Genomic DNA, 19162 nt, shown 5'->3' with positions numbered 1-19162 from the left:
TATGCCTGTATTTTTCTTTCTACAGCACGCCGACTCCTGTACCCAATTCTCACATTCCTAGCCTTACTATTCCACACCTGGAGATGTACAAGGTAGGCAGAAAATAAGCAGACTCATGTCTTTAGCATTTTCTTCTAAGTCTCAGAACCTAAACATTTTTCCTGAGTTACAGGATTTGAGTACCTGTAAGGTACTGTTTAAACTCTGTTTAAAACCTAAATGGGCCGGGTGTGGTGGCTTATGCCTGTAATCCTAGCACTAAAGTTGAGGCAGGAGGGTTGCTTGAGTTATGGAGTTCGAGACCAGCCAGAGCGAGATCCTGTCTCTACAAAAAACAGAAAAATTCGCCTGTAGTCCCAGCTACTTGGGAAGCTGAGGGAGGAGGATTTCTCAAGCCCAAGAGTAGTGAAGTTGCAGTGAGCTATGATGACTGCACTCTATCCAGGAAACAGAGACTGTATTTCAAAAAACAAACCCTAAATGGATCCAGAAGATGAAAATGAAAAAAAAACACAAACTTTGCCCAACGGATAGGAAGGCAGAAGTAAAGTTACAGGAAGAAACTTACCTAAACAATCTAACTTTAGAACTCATACAGAAGATAAACGTGGTTGGTCTCCACCTTGCTGTACACATTTACAATAGGGATAATTTCCTGGTTGATTGTGTCATAGCTCCCTCTAGTGGCTAAATGATTTTTCCCTAGCATTTACGCCAATGACTAACAGAACACTGCAAAAAATTACTAGACGTTTTGGCATCCCTCCAAATTCATGTTTTTGTTCAAAGTGTATTTGGTGGGGACGAGTATTGTATCCTAGGAAAATTGAAAGTTTCAATTTCTACTGTTTTCACATTGTATGGTGTTATATGGTGACAGGAGTTAAGACACCTTTTAACCTGATGCTTGGGTATTATCTCCTTTGTACTCTTAACAGCTGATGACAAAGCACCCAGCTGAACTCTCTGAAGTGTTCTAACTGCCTAAATGGTAACCTTCTTATGAAAAGGCATGTATGACTTTTCTCTCCCTGAAAACCCAGCCTGGCACTTATTAAAATGTTGTAAATTATGAGGTTACTTCTGCCTAAATCTAAATGTCAAAAACTAATTTATTTTCTGTGTACTACTAAAGCACTGAGCGATATTTATAAGAGAAAAAATTCTCCCCTTGAAATCTACTATCTCACAACCATTTTCAGGGTTGTCAGGCATAGCTTTCAAAGCTAGCAATGCAGCACTCCAAAGTTCTCAATCACAGGAGTAAGTGCTGGTTTCTTAAAATATGTTGTAACTTCTTGGGTCTATATTTAAAGCCAATGTTAGTTTGCCAGCATTACTATTTACTCTGCAGACAATCACAATACGACACAATGAACGTTTCCTTATAATCTCTTTACTTCATGCCAATCCCAGCTTTTCCTATAGGATCAGACTGGACAATGTTCCTGTTAAGAAGCGAAACAGAAACAATTACCTCAATAGAATATAGAGTACTGTACTGTATACTCTAGTATGGCTGAATATTTCCATATTTCCTTCAATAGAGTATAATTAATTGTTGAGTCCACTACCGTAAAAGAATAAAGAAATGTCGTTCATACCTTTTTTTTCTTGTGGCTGCTTCAGCCTAAAAAGACGGGGAACTTATCCCAATAAAGGATCCACAGTAACAGGTTTTCCACTCATATACCCAAATTACACACAGAAGCATTAGACTTGTGTATTCTAGTACAGTTCTACAATCCCTTATCCGTAACTCTCATGGCCAGATGTACGGGATTCAGACCTATTTGCACTTTATGATACTGTGGTATATATACCCTATATTATGTAATGCCCTCAGCAAAGTCTGTGGCAACTGTGTGTAATGAATAATCAAGCACATCTATATTTCTGCAGGTAAACTTTAGTCACACTAAGTGCAAAATGAAGACATCAATTCTGGTCAGGTTTCATATTCCATTACCTTAACAACAAAAAATCTTTCAGTTTTTTGGATTTCAGAAAATGGATAAGAGATTGTGAATCTGTTTTCTGCCTCTGGGCACTCTTCTTATGGTGATGGAAATAAGTAAACACGAAGGGTGGTTATGTTACAACAGAACTTCAGTCTAACAGCTTCTCATTTTTAAATTTTTTATGGTAAATACATAGTTTCATTTGTAATTTAATTACAAACTTCATATACAAAGTAAGCAAAAAGGCAAGCATAAGGAATTCCCCGTGACCACAGAAACCTGAAAATACCAGCCCTAATGACCAAGACAATGTTTTAAAGACAAAACTGAGGAAAGTAGAGAGTCTAGATCAAATTCGAGCACTACAATGGGTGGATATATAAGCACTCAAAATTTATTTAAAGTATAAAACAAGAAGCCATTTTAAACGAAGAGAATCTATTCACAATCCAAACAGTATTTTTAAAAATATTAAACTTAGCTTTGTTTTAAAAAATAAAAATTCAGATCCCAAACAACTAGCAATCAGAAAATCAGTTTCTTACCTTTTGATTCCAGTCAGATAGATGTAGGCTGAACAGCAATGTGGGTTATTCAATCTGATGTTATGAAAAATAATTGCTTCTTAAAGAGACTTAAGTGTTTCCTTGGTTAGAAAATAATTATGGGCTCCCTACAATATTCTAAAGGGAAATACATAGGTCGATAAGGCAAAAAATTCAAGAGAGCTTTTGTAGTTTCAAAAGGGTCTTTCTTCTGACAATATGGGTAGAGAGAGGTTTAAGGTCCATTTCCTAAGACTACAAATAGAAGTATTTCCTGTCAACAGCTTTTAGTTGTCTGGTCACCTTAACTACAAAACCTATGGCCCTTTACCTTTCATATATATGCACCAAAATCTCTATATCTCCAAATTCAGCCTATACAGTAGACAAGGTATATCTTCTATGTCATTTCAATCTGGGGTCAGTAAAGCACATCTTTCAACTTCAATACACTCTACCTTGAGCGAAGGCCATTTACATTTTTTGGCCTTTTGTTTCCAAAACATTCAATAAACACAAATGAACCTAAATCTACCTCACATTAACCTTCCAAAATCATCTTTTTAGTCACTTTTTATCTTCCCTTTAATAATCTGATGTTTAAAATGAATTCTATTCATTTAACAGTTTAAAATATCAAGCATGTCATATAAAACTATAATCGTTCAGAATTTTTTTAAACAGTAAATCTTTTCACTTCTTGGCGATTATACTTAATTCTTATGAAAAAACTAGAACTACTTTAATGAATTTATACCCAAGTACTTTTCAGTGAAATCGTACTTTTGAATTTAACATCTTTCTCCTGATATTCCACAAAGTTCGTTAAGATGTACTGGTTGGGTGACCTTATATAAATCTCTCTCAGAGCCCAGTTCTTCCGCTACCAATTATTTCTTGTTTCCCCTAGGTTTTAAATCCTGTCACCTTAGTAACTACCTTAAATTCAGCTTCCAACTCTGATTAGCACCCAAGGGAAATGTTAGGTTCTAGTTATTTCTTTTGGGTGCAGAAAAGAATGGTTTGAGGATTGTGCCTAGCTATGAAAAAAAAAAGAAAACATTGGGATTTTAAAAATCTCCTCAATCAAGCTGAAGATTTAGCAACCAGGGGCTATCAGTAGAAAAATACAAAAGCAGCATATGACAAGATATGCTTTGGTACAGAATACCAAAGTTTTGGGTATAAAATTACCTTATAGTCGAAAAGGATTTACAAGGCAACATTCTGAAGAATGCCCAGGTTCTTACTAGCAATGATTTCACCCAAATAAGCAGCTAACCTTCTTGTGCATTATTCACATTTCAAAAAAAAAGTGATTTGTGTTGAGTTCTAATACATCTATGCTGAAGTTAACATTTAATACTTACCAATTTTTCAGATGAGTTTCATTGAGAACCTCAAAAGCTAACTCAAAATTAACATTAATTTACTGGATATCAATCAGTTTTGCACAAAAACTTGTATTGTCCAAATAACCACCAAAAATAAGCAGTATCTAAGTTTTTAATCACTTTTTAGCAAAGCTGGAGCAGCTTGTATTTCAGATTAGGTCACCCCTCATTTACCATTACATACACAAATGCCTTAGTCTCACCTTTTATCTTTCCCTGAAGACTTTCACAATTAACAATAAGAGATGGCTAACACCATTTATTACATATTGCCTTTTAAATACTTTTAATTTACTAACACATAAATACAAGAGTCAGAAGCTTATCAATTTAAAGTATTAACTGATAGATCCAGTTAAAATCTTACATGAAGAGGAAAAAGGACAACCATGCATAGTTTTTTAAAAAATGTTTATTTTTTTCAAAGAAAAACGGCAATAGCCAATTGGAAACCTACTTATTCTTCAACTCCAATTTTGTTTTCTTTAAATTTAGAAGTGACTTACTGATTTACTATTTTAAACAAACCCCCCCTTTCCCCTTTAAATGTTTACCATCTACTCGTGCTGAATCCTTCCAAGGAGATTGCTCCAGCGTACATCTCCAGGTCCTCGCTTTGCTCCTTTTACCAAAAAATGCAAAACACAATTCCATCGTGCATCTTAAGGGCTCCAATCGTCAAAAATAGGAAAAAAAAAAATCTTTGGAATAGCCAATTAAGTTGAATAAAAAAAATCCACACGAATGCGGTTTGGTTGGGGCAGGAATCCACTCCTATGTTCCTGGTAATCTGATCCCGCTCCATGAATCCTTGTAATTCATCCTCCCTATCCTATCCACATTATGATTTGAATCCAATGATCCAGCTCCAAGGATTGGGATCCAGTGAGCCCTCTCCAATCCAAACCTTTATAACCAGCAAAACCAAAAAAGAGGAGGCAAAATGTTAGATACTGTAATCAAAAAAGGTTTCTGGGGAATGATGAGTTATGTCTGTCATCAGTTTAACAGATGTACATCAATAACTATCAAATTCCCCAAAACAAGTTTCTGAATGGTGTTCAGATAAATTTCTAGAAACTTAAATCATAGAGACTAATTGGAAGAAGCATTTTATATTTACAGTTCAACTGATAATGCCAACACTTGTTACTGTACAGCGTATTACAGGTTTTGTGGTTGCAAAAAGTTATGTAGTTGAAAAGTTTACTGGTATTGCTACCCACCTAAGTCTAAACTAAATCTAATACTCCCATCTTGCAATTTAATTTGTAAATTAAAGTGTTTTAAACATATGAGTCAATTATGAATATTAGTTTAAAGGGGAAGGCGAGACTTAAAAGTATTCCCAACTAGATTATCTACACCAATACATTGGAATTCTATATTTTGCTTTCATTTTGTCTTAAAAAAATGAAATAGCAACGCTCTATCAGTCACACAGAGGACATGCAGATTTAGCAGTATTGATATTATACTCTATCTTGTTGGAATTAAAGACACCCTGTACCCACATGTACACCAACAGCAAGTCACACATTAACAGTTGTAACTAAGTACTGTGACAAATTAGCCAGTTCTTCCCACATTAGTCCCTATTAAAACAAAAATGGGGGGAAGGGGGGCAAAATAAATTGTTACAAAATGGGCAATTTTGCCACAATTGCCAGGTTTAAAGAGCAAAGCAATTGTAGCTAAAGGTAACTGCATAAAATGTTCAAGTATTTTAAGGTACATGAATATAATCATTTTTAACCCTTGCCTTTTAGTATAAGGTCAATACTGCCAATTTCATCTGTGACAATAGCACTTGGAGTCATACCATTGCCTCCATTATTGATCTGATCCTCCTCAATCCTCCTTTTGACAATCCTAAAATGATTGAAATGTGCTCCACAATCCTTAATCCAAAGCATTCTTAATCCATCTCTTCAGATATGTCTACAGAAAGACACATGAAAAGCAAGATAAACATAAGAACTTCCCCAGGTAAGATAACCACAAACACCCCCAACATCCCAGTTCACACAAACCAGAGCAGGAGACATTTACACAATCACAGTCTGAAGAGCATGGAGAGTTAACTAAATTTAAACAATCCTGTCTATGACATCACTTAAAATACAATTTATCAAAGACATAAGGGGAATGTAGATGTTAGGAGCAAGGGGATATTACACAAGAATGCAATTCAACACTTTAGCCCATTCTGAACAAAACAGTTTGAATTAAAAAATGAAAAGATTGTACTGAGTAAAGGAAAACTGTATACAACATGGGTTCTACAAAAAGTGTCACCAATCATCTTATGTACGAGAGCGAGATCTGCTATGGCGGGGAGAATAGCGTGGTGATCCTCTGCTTCTCCTTGGGGAGTAACTGCGACTCCTGCTGTTGCTTCTGCTACGGCTTCTGCTACGACTACGGCTTCGAGATCGAGATCTTCCATAACTTGGACTTCTGGGCCCATCAACTTTAACCCGGATGTAGGCAGTTTCTCCCTATTGGATAGACAGAACTTTCCATTGAAAGATCTAAGCTTTCACCTGTCTTCAGGCATGCTGAATGAATACAATGTAACCAAAACCAGAAACCTGGCTATTTACTTGGACACCCTTGCCTGAATCCTTACCTTCAAATTCCACTGTTAACACCACTGTATCCAATTCTGGCCAAAGAAAAGAATAAGTGGATAACCTACCTCATGAGATCTAAACTTAGTGTTATCCAGTTTTCGAACTGCATAGGTCATATCTTCTTTCCGTACAAACTCCACGACACCAGTGCCATCTCGGTAAACATCAGCATAACATACATCACCTGCTTCACGCATGTGATCCTTCAAATCCTGCCAGCTTCCACTTGGAGGCAGTCCTGAAAAAGTGATTTCTTTTCTTAATACTAATTATCCCAAATTTCCCATTGAACTTAATACATACATTAGAACAAAAACTAAAATACTTAATGATTGTACGCAGGTAAAGAGGTATTAAGATTCTGTAATCCGAGAGTCCAAAATCATTTCTAAAGCACATTCTAGTACCGCAACCTAATTTGGTAAATCCGCACCACAGTAATCCTTGTTTACCAAACTCACCCAAAAACTAATAATTTAAGACCTAACATGAGGCTGGGCGTGGTGGCTCACGTCTGTAATCCTAGCACTCTGGGAGGCCGAGGCGGGAGGATGCACAAGGTCAGGAGTTCAAGACCAAGCCTGAGCAAGAGCGAGACTCCGTCTCTACTAAAAATAGAGAAAGAAATTTGCTGGACAACTAAAAATATATAGAAAAATGTAGCCGAGCATGGTGGCGCACGCCTATAGTCCCAGCTACTCAGGAGGCTGAGGAAGGAGGAAAGCTTTGAGCCCAGGAGTCTGAGGGTGCTGTAAGCTAGACTGACGCCAAGGCACTCTAGCCTGGGCAACAGAGTTAGACTCTGTCTCAAAACAAAAAAACAACAAAAAAAAAACACCACAAAAAACCAAAAAAGGCCTAACACGAAAAACTTGCAATTGTTAAACCGATCACACAAGGAAAAATTTTAAGTGGTTTCTGTCCCTTCTCATCAACCCACACAAACAGTAAACTCACCAGAGACAACCACTCTGTTTTCAGAACGCCTGGATGGGGGGCCATAGCGGCCTCGGGGAGCTCCGCCACCTCCACCCCCGCCGCCGCCTCGGCCTGTACCACGGCCGCTTCGAGGAAACTCCACCCGCAGACGGTATCCATCGTAATCATAGCCGTCGCGACCATACACCGCGTCTTCCGCATCTCTGCGCGATCACAGAAGCAAAAGGGATGAGAAAAGAAACCGGCAGAAGCTAACTCAGTCTGGAACCGGCGACCGCCCCCCCCCCGCACATGCGCACCCAAAGTGGAAGAGCCCACATGCGCTGCATAATAGGAATGGCCCCTCCCCCACCCAGAAACACGCCAGGATCCCAGGCTCTACACCAGACCTCAGCGCCTCAGTGTTCCGCTCTGTGTATGCTAAAGAGCTCTGGGGACGTCCAAGGCGCCCAGCCAGCAAAGGAGCCACATCAACTCGGCTCCTTACTCGACTAGTGCATGGGCGATGTCGTCTCTCCAACCTCTCTAAAAGCGCCCCCTTCCCCACTCTCTACCTTAAGGCCCTTGGAGCCCTCCCCAACTACTCCAACCGATTTCATCAAGGCCGTAAGCCCCATGCCGCCTCACCGCGGGTCCTCGAACTCAACGAAGGCGAAGGGCGGTCCTCCGCGGCGATTCTTGAGATCGATGTCTCGGATAGCGCCGTATTTGTAGAACACGTCCTCAATGTCCTTGGTTCGGATGTCTGGAGGTAAGTTACCCACGTAGATGCGGCAATCGTTGTTCCCTGCCGGGCCACGAATCACACCACCTCCCGACATGGCGGAGACGAAAAGCGCGGACTCGAGAACGGGCCTTCCCACCAAGCCTAGCGCACAGCAGAGCGAGCCCGCAGCGGCACCACGTCTCCCGCGGCCTCTCCAAAATGGCGCCTTTATCTGCTCGGCGCACGGATATGAGGGGAGAGAGGAAGAGAAGCGGTAGGAAACAGCGATTCGATTTCAATACGCATGCGGGAGAGCGCAAGGAGTGCTGCGATTAGTACGCTCACGCATGCGCACGCACGTACGCACGACGTCACCCTCCGCACGAAGGAAAAAAAAGTCCACTACCATCCTGATGTGGCGTGGTTTGCTAATGGAGTCACTAGCCGTTTGGTAAAAATTAAAAACAGAATCCACGCTAAAGGAGTTATTAACCCCTTTCAGTTCTTGAAGGACAGTCAATTTCCCCAGGAAAGAACCTTTTTGAAAGCAACTTGGCGCCATCAAAGGACTTGGTGAAACCTAGCTTAGAGCCTTGTCCCACTATGCTCTGCGGCCCTAACGGCCTTTGGCGGGAAAGGCTGGGGGGCGGGGCCAAAAGGGGCGGAACGGGAAGGTTGCTCCGGAAACCCGGGCGTCTTCGCAGAATGCGTCTAGTCCGGGAGCTGAGCTGCAGGTCATTCAACTGATAGCCGGGGCGTAGATTTGTCTTCCTGCCCCTTACGCGAACAGGCCGTGGCTGCTTAGACAAGTGTCTAATTTAGAGGAACTCAATTTAGATTCCTTAATAAATGCTCTTCATTAAGTACTGTTCCACCTTCAGTTCAGAATTTAGTCTTGCATGGCTCAATCCAACATTCCTTGTGCTAGCCGCGGTGGGCCTGATCAGTAACTGGTGGTACTTGCCAACCAAGAGGGGTGACGACACCGTACCGCCTCCAGGACCCAGACCTCTGTTTCTCTTGTTAATCGCCTATCGCTGGGCCAAGCACAGAGAGGCTCAGTGAATGCTTGCATAATAAATTGTGCCTGTTTCTCCTTTCAAAGAACCAGAAAGAAAAAGGGTGTGTGTGTTTGTGCAGAGTCCTGAAGTTAATCCCTCTTTCAAAAGTTTCCCGTTGGCCTGGCGCGGTGGCTCACCCCTGTAATCCTAGCACTCTGGGAGGCCGAAGCGGGTGGATCGCTCAAGGTCAGGAGTTCGAGACCAACCTGAACAAGAGTGAGACCCTGTCTCTACTAAAAATAGAAAGAAATGATCTGGACAACTAAATATATAAAAAAAATTAGCTGGGCATGGTGGCGCATGCCTGTAGTCCCAGCTACTTTACTTGGGAGACTGAGGCAGGAGGATCGCTTGAGCCCAGGAGTTTGAGGTTGCTGTGAGCTAGGCTGATGCCACAGCACTCTACCTGGGGCAACAGAGCCAGACTCTGTGTCAAAAAAAAAAAAAAGAAAGGGAACACAAGTACTGTATATTCAAAATCCAAAGTCTTTGGAATAAAAAGAAATAGGTTGTTCAGGAGAAGGACATGTTTTCTTAATTCTAAAAGCTGATTGAATGTGTTTTTCAAATGTCTTTCAGTGACTCCAAAATACAAATTCAATTTGAAATGAGCAGGGATGCTTGATTTTGTGTCTGTGTATTCTCTTTTTTTGTTTGTTTTTTTTTGAGACAGAGTCTTGCTCTGTTGCCTGGGCTAGAGTGAGTGCCGTGGCGTCAGCCTAGCTCACAGCAACCTCAAACTCCTGGGCTCAAGCAATCCTCCTGCCTCAGCCTCCCAGTAGCTGGGACTACAGGCACTGGTCACCACGCCCAACTACTTTTTTGGTTCTATTTTTAGTTGTCTGGCTAATGTTCTCTATTTTTAGTAGAGACAGGTCTCGCTCTTGCTCAGGCTAGTCTCAAACTCGTGACCTCAAGTGATCCTCCCGCCTTGGCCCCCCAGAGTGCTAGGATTACAGGTGTGAGCCACCACGCTCGGCCCAATGATATTTTTTAATAAAAAAGAAGAACCTGATATTTCTTAAAATGAGAAGCAGTTAACCAAAAAAGACACTATTTCAACAAATTTATTCAGTTTCTAGCACTGTCCCATTCAGTTAGTGGCAAGAAAGATGAAAGTTTTTAAAAACTTTCATCCAGGCCCAGCACAGTGGCTCACGCCTGTAATCCTAGCACTCTGGGAGGCCGAGGCATGAAGATCCCTTGAGGTCAGGAGTTCAAAATCAGCTCTAAGCAAGAGTGAGACCCCGTCTCTACTAAAAATAGAAAAATTAGCTGGGCATGGTGGTGTGTGCCTGTAGTTCCAGCTACTCAGGTGGCTGAGGCAGGAGAATCACTTTGTTATGGTAGGGAGTGAGAGAAGTGACCACTGAGAGACCAAATTGAGCTGAATTGTGAGTCTTTATTAGCTGGCCAGCGACTACCCTCTGCACCGCTGAGAGGCAACAGTGCAGAGAGCAGCCCCAAGCCGAAAAGGTGAGAAGGCTTTATACTAATTGGGAGGGGCTACGTGACATTAAACACGACATAGTGGAACAAAAATAATTACATCATACATTTCATAGCCACGGGGTCTGGGACCTGCCTCAGACCACCTGCCCGGCCACGTGACTGATTATAGTCTTTGAGCAAGCAAGGTTACAGAAGCAGATAGCATCAGTTAAGGCAGGGAGCATTCTTTCTTGGGGAGGCAAGTACAGTAAATTTGACTGCAGACAGCTGGGGGATTTGCACAATTAGTTACAAGGTCATTGCTTACAGAGTACAGATTTTTCTATTAGGGCGAGGTTTACAAAGTACAAGCTTTTTACTCTATAGGCAGGAATGAGTCTTGAAACAACATTTTTATAATAACTTTTTATATTTTTGAGGCCCACTACTACAACTTGAGCCCAGGAGTTTGAGGTTGCTGTGAGCTAGGCTGACTCCACGGCACTCTAGCCCAGGTGACAGAGTGAGACTGTCTCAAAAGAAATAAAAAAAAAATAATAAAAACTTGCATCCTATTGATTCATTTATTCAAGTTATTTAATGAACACATTTTCTTTCTGTTCTAACTTTTATCCATCAATTTAGATTTATTCAGGCTCATCTTCTGTTGATTAATGATGTCGGTGATAACTGAAGTGCTTTTCAAGACATTTTCATTCCAGAAAAATAAGGAAACTACAAATTTGCTTTGATTTATTCTTGTGTCTAATTTAATGCAATCATCTCTAATTTTGCTCAGTTCAGTGAAATACAAGGTAGAACTTAGTATAGTGTGAATGGGACATTCTTATTTCTCTGTTGGCCTCTTTTTTTGTATTTGAATTTAACCAAATCATAGGTTCTGGGGTTGATAATGAGGTCAGTATGCGGCAGGAAAAGTCTAAATGGCCATTTATCAGGGTCTCTCAGGATGGCATTAGCTTGGTGATTTATGAATTAAGGATGTAACCTTAATGTTACCAGTGCTCCAGAGCTAATGAACATATTTCAGTCCACAAGAGTAAAAAAAAAAAAGCAAATAAAACAAACTATTTTGGAATCAGAGCAAGATGAGGTGAATCGTTTTGAGGAATATTTTATTCAGATGAAGGCGAGACCTGATAAATGATCCCTGCCCCACAACAGAGTATACCTCTCCGAGACAGGAAAATTCTTATCCCCTGGATTTTGGGACTCTGTTTCCTGGACAGTGCTGGGTAAAGATTGGCCGGTCTCCTTCCATAGGCTGATCTTTCCACAGATTTTCTCTAAATAGCATACTAGACGATTGATTAGGTTTTGGCTGATTGATTTACAACCGTTTGCAGTTTTGCCTCCCGAGATTACATCCTTATATATTATTTTATTTTATTTTTTATTTATTTATTTATTTTTTTGAGACAGAGTCTCACTGTGTTGCCCGGGCTAGAGTGCCGTGGCGTCAGCCTAGCTCACAGCAACCTTAAACTTCTGGGCTCAAGCGATCCTTCTGCCTCAGCCTCCCGAGCAGCTGGGACTACAGGCATGCGCCACCATGCCCAGCTAATTTTTTCTAAATATTTTTAGTTGTCCGATTAATTTCTTTCTATTTTTAGTAGAGACGGGGTCTCGCTCTCGCTCAGGCTGGTCTTGAACTCCTGAGCTCAAAAGATCCACCGGCCTAGGCCTCCCAGAGTGCTAGGATTACATGCGTGAGCCACCGCGCCCGGCCTACATCCTTATCTTAACTAGAGTTTGGGAGGGTTCTAAACTCCGAGTTACACCACATTCACTGGCAGTTTTCTATTTTTAGTAGAGACGGGGTCTCGCTCTTGCTCAGGCTGGTCTGGAACTCCTGAGCTCAAACGATCCAGCCGCCTCGGCCTCCCAGAGTGCTAGGATTACAGGCGTGAGCCACCGCGCCCGGCCTCACTGGCAGTTTTATGGATTGCTCCCACAACCAGCTAATTTAGTAAGTGTGGACTTTACCAACTTTACTCTCAGAAGCTACCTTATTTTCAACACTATTGCTGTTTATGACAAGTGTTTTTTCTCTCAAGAGAAACTTTTAAAATATTTTTGCTTCAATTCAGTATATATCAGTGTCATCACCATACTTTGCCCTGGAAATGATTAGTTGGGGCGGGGAGGGGAAGAAAGAAAGAAATTCAGAGTTAATTGCTGCAGGAGTTGAAATCACAAGACCCAATTTTTCAGTAATTTGCTTACCAGTTAGAACTCTATACCTGTGGAGATAGATACACAACTTTGAATATACTCAAAATCATGGAATTGCATACTTAAAGCAGATGAATTGTAGAGTATGTAAATTGTAACTCAATAAAACTTTGAAAAATGACCGGAGGGGAAAAAACTCTCTATACCTCCACAATCAGCAAAATCACTTTCCAGTACCCTTCCTCTGAAGGCATTATTGGGGGTGGGGAGAGTCTGAGAGTAATTTGCACTGAAATATGGCTTTCCTAGTCTGGAAATTCTGTTTTCAGCATTTGTTGTGCCAATCTCTACTCTCTTTCCTGGGGATAACTCCATTATTTTTACTACTAAGCAAAGAGGCACAAAAATTGGGAATACTACTTGATTCCACTGTGTAAAGGAGTTACTTTCAGGAATAGTTCATTTGCAGGATTCTCTGTTCTTTGGCTCCACTTGTTTCAATGATAAATATTCTCTGAAAAGGAAGGAAATAGTATTTTTTAAAATTTCATTTATATTAATCTTATCTTTCCTAGTAAATTATGTTGAGGACAGATTTCTGCTATAACTCTCTTTATTACCAGTACATTCTCTGTTAACATGAATATTATTGACTGTTTACTGACTGCTCTTTGAAAAAGGTGGGAAGTTAGATGAGCAGAATATTGTTTCTATGGAAACTTCGTCATTTGCTGTCAGTGAATAGACAATGGGTACAAGGATTGTTTTTCATTTCACAGTACAATAAAGATGGCCACTCTTCAAACCCAGATAAATCATCTAATAATATAGTCTTGGTAATCTTATTTTAGGACTGACCTTCCTCATTCTTTGATTCTTTTTGTTTTGTTTTTGGCTAATTCTTCCCATCTTTATTGTCCCATTATAGATAATAATAGGATATGATTTTGCCAGAAAACAGCTCTTAAAATGATCTATTATTAAAAGATGTATTCTCACCATGTTTTCCTTTTCCTATTACTATTGTAACTCCTCTCCCCCTCTTTCTGCTTAGTTGTTTCTCGTAAAAAATCAAACTCCAATTCACAGTGTATGTTTCTAATTGTAGTAAGTGGCTCTTTAAGGTGTTATATTTAAAATATGGCAGATATGCTTCATTTGTTAAAAATGCTACCTTCATTTTTTCGATTTATTCTTAGAGTATGAGTCCTATATAAATATTAGTTATCTTTGTTAATAGTAATAGTGGCATTTTATGTTAATACTGCTGTACTCTAGCCTGGGCAACAGAGTGAGACTTGTCTCAAGAAAAAAAAGAAAAGAAAGTAAGAAAATTAATTTCAGTAAAATTTTTTTATTTGAAGTTTTTAGGGTATGATTTCTTTTTTTTTTTTTTTTTTTGAGACAGAGTCTCACTGTGTTGCCCGGGCTAGAGTGCCGTGGCGTCATCCTAGCTCACAGCAACCTCAAACTCCTGGGCTCAAGCGATCCTTCTGCCTCAGCCTTCCGAGTAGCTGGGATTACAGGCATGTGCCACCATGCCCGGCTAATTTTTTCTATTTATTTTTAGTTGTCCGATTAATTTCTTTGTATTTTTAGTAGAGACGGGGTCTCGCTCTTGCTCAGGCTGGTCTCGAACTCCTGAGCTCAAACAATCCGCCCGCCTCGGCCTCCCAGAGAGGCTAGGATTACAGGCGTGAGCCACCGCGCCAGGCCTCTTTTTCTTTCTTTTTTTTTTGATGGAGCTAGAGTGCGGTGGTGTTATCGTAGCTTACTGAGACTTCAAACTCCTGGGCTCAAGCGATCTTCCAATCTCAGGCTCCCAAGGAGCTGACTACAGGCATGGGTCACCACAGCTGGCTAGGTTTTGTATTGTTTACAGAGATGGGGTCTCGTTAAGTTGCTCAGGCCTGTCTTGAACTCCTGGCCTCAAGTCCTCCTGCCTCAGCCTCCCACTGTACTAAGATTACAGATGTGAGCCACTGTGCCTTTTTCCTCTTTATTGTTTTAAAAGGTATCCTAGAATAGGTGAGCTAAAAACTCTCAGAATTACTTTTCTAAATTTACTTGCCGAGATGACTCCAGAGCTTATAAGACCCAGAGGATGGGGTCAGCAAATTACAGACGTCTGGCCAAATTCAGCCCACGGCCTGTTTTTGGAATACCTGTGAGTTAAGAATGTTAAAAAAAAAAAAAAAAGAGTTTTGTGACATCTGAAAATTATATGAAAATCAAATTTCAGTGTCCATATATAAGTTTTATAGGAACACAGTCATGCCCACTTATTTACATATTGTCTATGCAACAAAGGCAGAATTGCATATTTACAACATAGACTGCATGGCCCATGAGCCTAAAATATCTGGCCCTTTACAGAAAAAGTTTGCCAACCTGTGACCAAGAAGAAAAGAATAACCTGCTTTTGTCATTTGTGCTTAACCTAATTCAAGTATTCACTTTTGTCACGTTTTCTTCATCTTGGAGATGTTTTTGTCATGGATAATATATTATTGTAAACATAAATAATAATCTTTTTCAAGTAATATGTTGCTTACATGTGCTTTATCAGCCACTATTACAGTTCAGTGATAAGCTACTAAGAACTAGTGGAAATAAACTCCCCTGCCCATCTGCCCAGACAGAAGAGGAGGTGTTGCTCTCCTCCAGTTGGTTTCGTTTTTTTGCAGTCTAGTTGATACAAAATTGCTCAGTGATTGCAAGAGTGCAGGTTTCTGTAACTATTCTTGCATTGAAGTAATGTTGTAAAGAATGAGTCCATAATAGTTTTTGTTCTAAGTAAATATTAATAGTAATGTCTACTCACTATGGAAGTTGCAGATGAAATTTCCAAAATTTGCAGACTGTTTTTCTGTAGTTCTGGAATCACTCACTTTTAGGCTGATGCTAGCCCAGGGGGCTAGTAGATGTGGATACAGTTCACAGTCCAGGCCGGAGTCCATGGGGATGCTTCCTTGTTTGCCTCCTCTCTGCCTCCATGTGGCCAGGAGCCACTCTGCCTCAGGAGCTGCAATTCCTTCCGAGTTCATTTCTACGCTATAGAGTGCAGACTCCAGAGGAGAAAAAATTCTTTCCCTTGGTCCTGCATCTCCATTTCCTGGCTTGGGATCTACCTGTACATAGGATGATTGAGAGTGAGACTGTTCGCCTTTATAAGAATTTACTCTCTTCACGGATATAACCTGTCCCTCTACTCCCAACAAAAAAATTTCATCAGGTCATAATGGGCCAACATTGATATATTTTCTGAAGTCTGCATTGTTCTCAATTAACACATGTAGGACATTATTAATACGCAGTGAAGTTTAACTTTGCCAAACTTGGGCCAGTACCATTTTTCCTTTTCTAGTTCCAGTCCCTCTGGTTAGTGGCAAAAAACAAGTCTTAATATCCGTTATGTGGTCTGTTGGATCTGTTTCCAATATAGTACAAGCAACAGCTTAAACAAGAACACACACGTCTCCACAAAGACGTATCTGTATCTATACAAAGATAAAAAAAAAAATTCTATCTATACATCTATTATCCCCCACAATAACTCTACAGTGGCAAAGCATGTCTTCACCCAAAACAATAATTTATATGCCCAAGTAACATACTTAGCTTTTCAGTCTAAGGTATCTGCATTCAGGAAGAAAAAAAAAAAGCTTTCCCCAAGATGAGTGAGTGTTGCTTTAAATTTGTACAACTAAGGAGCTCCTTTGAGTAGACTTCCTAACACAAAGGAACAGTCTGCTCTAAAGGATTATTCAGGTCTTCCACGTCTATAGATACAAAAACTGTTTATGACCTTAATATGTGTTTTTTTTAATAGCTTTAACTAAATTAATCCAGGTTAAAAAATGATATAAGCATTTCTATTTGGGCACCACGTTAATAATGTTTTGCCATGTCACAATTCTAGAAAGTTTCTTATAAATTCTTAATTACTTTGCAAGTATACATATAAAAATCTGGGGCTGTAGTTATATTTTTCATCTGACAATGTAGTCTTAAAATTCTCTAGTTGCCCTTAAGAAAATACATTTCTCTAGCTATTTATACAGGAATTCATATTCAACTGTTTGAATGCCAAAGCCTTGCCCCAACAGACCCACTATCTTCCCTGGAGAGTAGCAGTCATCTTTGAGCCTTTGTCTAAATAAAGTAAGTACTTGTTTGGGGATAGTATAAATTAGTAGAGGCTCTTACCAAGCATGGTTTGCATTATACTAAGTTATTAAGACAGTTTCCAAAGTTTATACCACCATGAATAGTAAATATTAATAGTTAAAGCTACCTGTTATCAGCCAGCTTCTGTTAGGTAAGGCTGCAATAATAAACAACCCCCAAAATCTCAGTGGCTTACCAAAATAAGGTTTACTTCTTTCCTTATGTTACATACTGGCAGCCATGGGTGGGCAGAGGCACAGCTCTGTGTATCTTATCACTAAAAGGCATAATGGTGCAGTGGGAAGATGGGTTTTGAACAAAATGGATTTGGATTTAAATCCCCTATAGCATTTCCTAGCTGTGGGATTTTGTACAGCTTCTTTGACCTGCTTAAGCCTGTTTCTTCATCTTCTAGGGCTGTTGTGAAAATTAAATAAAATAACGTGAGGAAATTAACTAGTCGTAGAGTGCCCTGCACATAGAGGTTCTTAATAATTGACAGTGGTTCTTTTTCAGGCTCTGAAAACCTATGCCTTTGGTTTTTTAACATTCGTGGATTAAACTGGTTCACTTTACTCTTCTTCAGAGGAAGGAATAAGAAGTGAAACTCAAGTCATTCTGTCTTGTGACTAATTAGATATTGTAGATAAATAGCTTAGTGGAAAAGAAGCTTGTAATTCTTGCCTGAATTAAGGTATTTGTTTTGTTTTGTTTTTTGAGGGGGGAGATATGGACTATGCTGAAAAAACAAAGTTGAGAAATTCCCTCCATGTATCACATACGAAAGAGAAGTGTCTCTGGCCACAAAGGACACGGCTTCTAATGCTGCCCGAATAAATGACTGGAGGAAATGAGGTGTAGCTGTTTCACTTTTCTAAGTTTCTGAAGAATATCTCCCTAGTGGAAAAGCTGACAGAATGGTAAAACGTCCTGATTAATGTAATGTTTTTCTCTGTTGCTTGGGGCTTATCTGTGTGTTTTTAACAACAGGCTACTTGGAAAAACATCTCAGGTTCCTCCTTTCTAGTCTGTTTTGTGTGCTGAACAGCACCTAGTCTTGAAAAAGTAGAGTCTTTGGAGTTAAGCAGATCTGAATTTGAATTCTGACACCTCCTAATTGTATTATCCTGGACATCTAAATTAATGTCCCTTTATTCGTTGACCTCTCTATTCATATATTTGTTCTCATTCAGAACATTTATCAAGTACTTTCTCTATGCCAAGTCCTAGGCTAGACTTAAGAGTTCAAAGTTAAAGAAATCAGGACACCTGCCCAGGACAACTTGCCCTTGGTCTACCACAATAGCCTACAAACTTTCCTGACTACTCATAACATCAATAAAACATTTTTTAGCACAAACCCCTCAAATATGTACATTTTTGTACATTATATATATGGACTTCTATACTATTATGTACATAATAAGACATTTGATTTAAAAATATAGTATTGCAGGCCGGGCACAGTGGCTCACGCCTGTAATCCTAGCACTCTGGGAGGCCGAGGCGGGTGGATTGTTAGAGCTCAGGAGTTCGAGACCACCCTGAGCAAGAGCGAGACCCTGTCTCTACCAAAAATAGAAAGAAATTAATCGGACAACTAAAACTATACAGAAAAAATTAGCCGGGCATGGTGGCGCATGCCTGTAGTCCCAGCTACTTGGGAGGATGAGGCAGTAGGATCACTTGAGCCCAGGAGTTTGAGGTTGCTGTGAGCTGACGCCATGGCACTCTAGCTGGGGCAACAGAGTGACACTCTGTCTCAAAAAATATGTATATATAGTATTGCATACACCCAATTTTAGAGACTACTAATCTAGCAGTAAGCTTTTTTCAAGTATACTTTAGTCATCATTAAAATTGTGATGATAGGGGCTGGGTGTGGTGGCTCATGCCTGTTGTAATCCTAGCTCTTTGGGAGGCCGAGGTGGGAGGATCTTCATCTCTACAAAAAATAGAAAAATTAGCTGGGTGTGGTGGTACATGCCTGTGGTCCCAGCTACTTGGGAGGCTGTGGCAGGAGGATCCCTTCAGCCCAGGGGTTTGAGGTTGCTGTGAGCTAGGCTGCCGCCATGGCACTCTAGCCCGGGCAACAGAGTGAGACTATCTCAAATAAATAAATA

At 40.1% G+C, this 19162-nt stretch overlaps 1 protein-coding gene across 2 annotated transcripts; it reads right to left on the bottom strand.

Annotated features, from left to right (window-relative positions):
• Nucleotides 1-4294: 4294 nt before the first annotated feature.
• SRSF1 (serine/arginine-rich splicing factor 1) lies at nucleotides 4295-8501 on the bottom strand. 2 transcript variants are annotated; one of them, XR_001137665.1, is made up of 5 exons: nucleotides 8103-8501; nucleotides 7494-7678; nucleotides 6602-6774; nucleotides 5723-6401; nucleotides 4295-4807 (listed from the first exon to the last, which is right to left on the bottom strand). XR_001137665.1 is itself a non-coding variant. In XM_012648435.1 (4 exons), exons 1-4 carry the CDS (start codon nucleotides 8294-8296, stop codon nucleotides 6207-6209), a joined length of 747 nt encoding a protein of 248 aa, XP_012503889.1. In that variant the 5' UTR covers nucleotides 8297-8501; the 3' UTR covers nucleotides 4295-6206. The 2 variants fall into 2 exon arrangements, 1 of the variants encoding a protein (XP_012503889.1); XM_012648435.1 differs by having other exon boundaries at nucleotides 4295-6401.
• Between the last annotated feature and the right edge of the window lie 10661 nt (nucleotides 8502-19162).

This window comes from Propithecus coquereli, unplaced genomic scaffold (assembly GCF_000956105.1).
Source record: "Propithecus coquereli isolate 6110/MARCELLA unplaced genomic scaffold, Pcoq_1.0 Scaffold285, whole genome shotgun sequence".
Classification (NCBI taxonomy): Eukaryota; Metazoa; Chordata; class Mammalia; order Primates; family Indriidae; genus Propithecus; species Propithecus coquereli.
The sequence above is the reverse complement of the archived record's forward strand: the minus strand, read 5'-3'. Positions and strand labels throughout refer to the sequence as shown.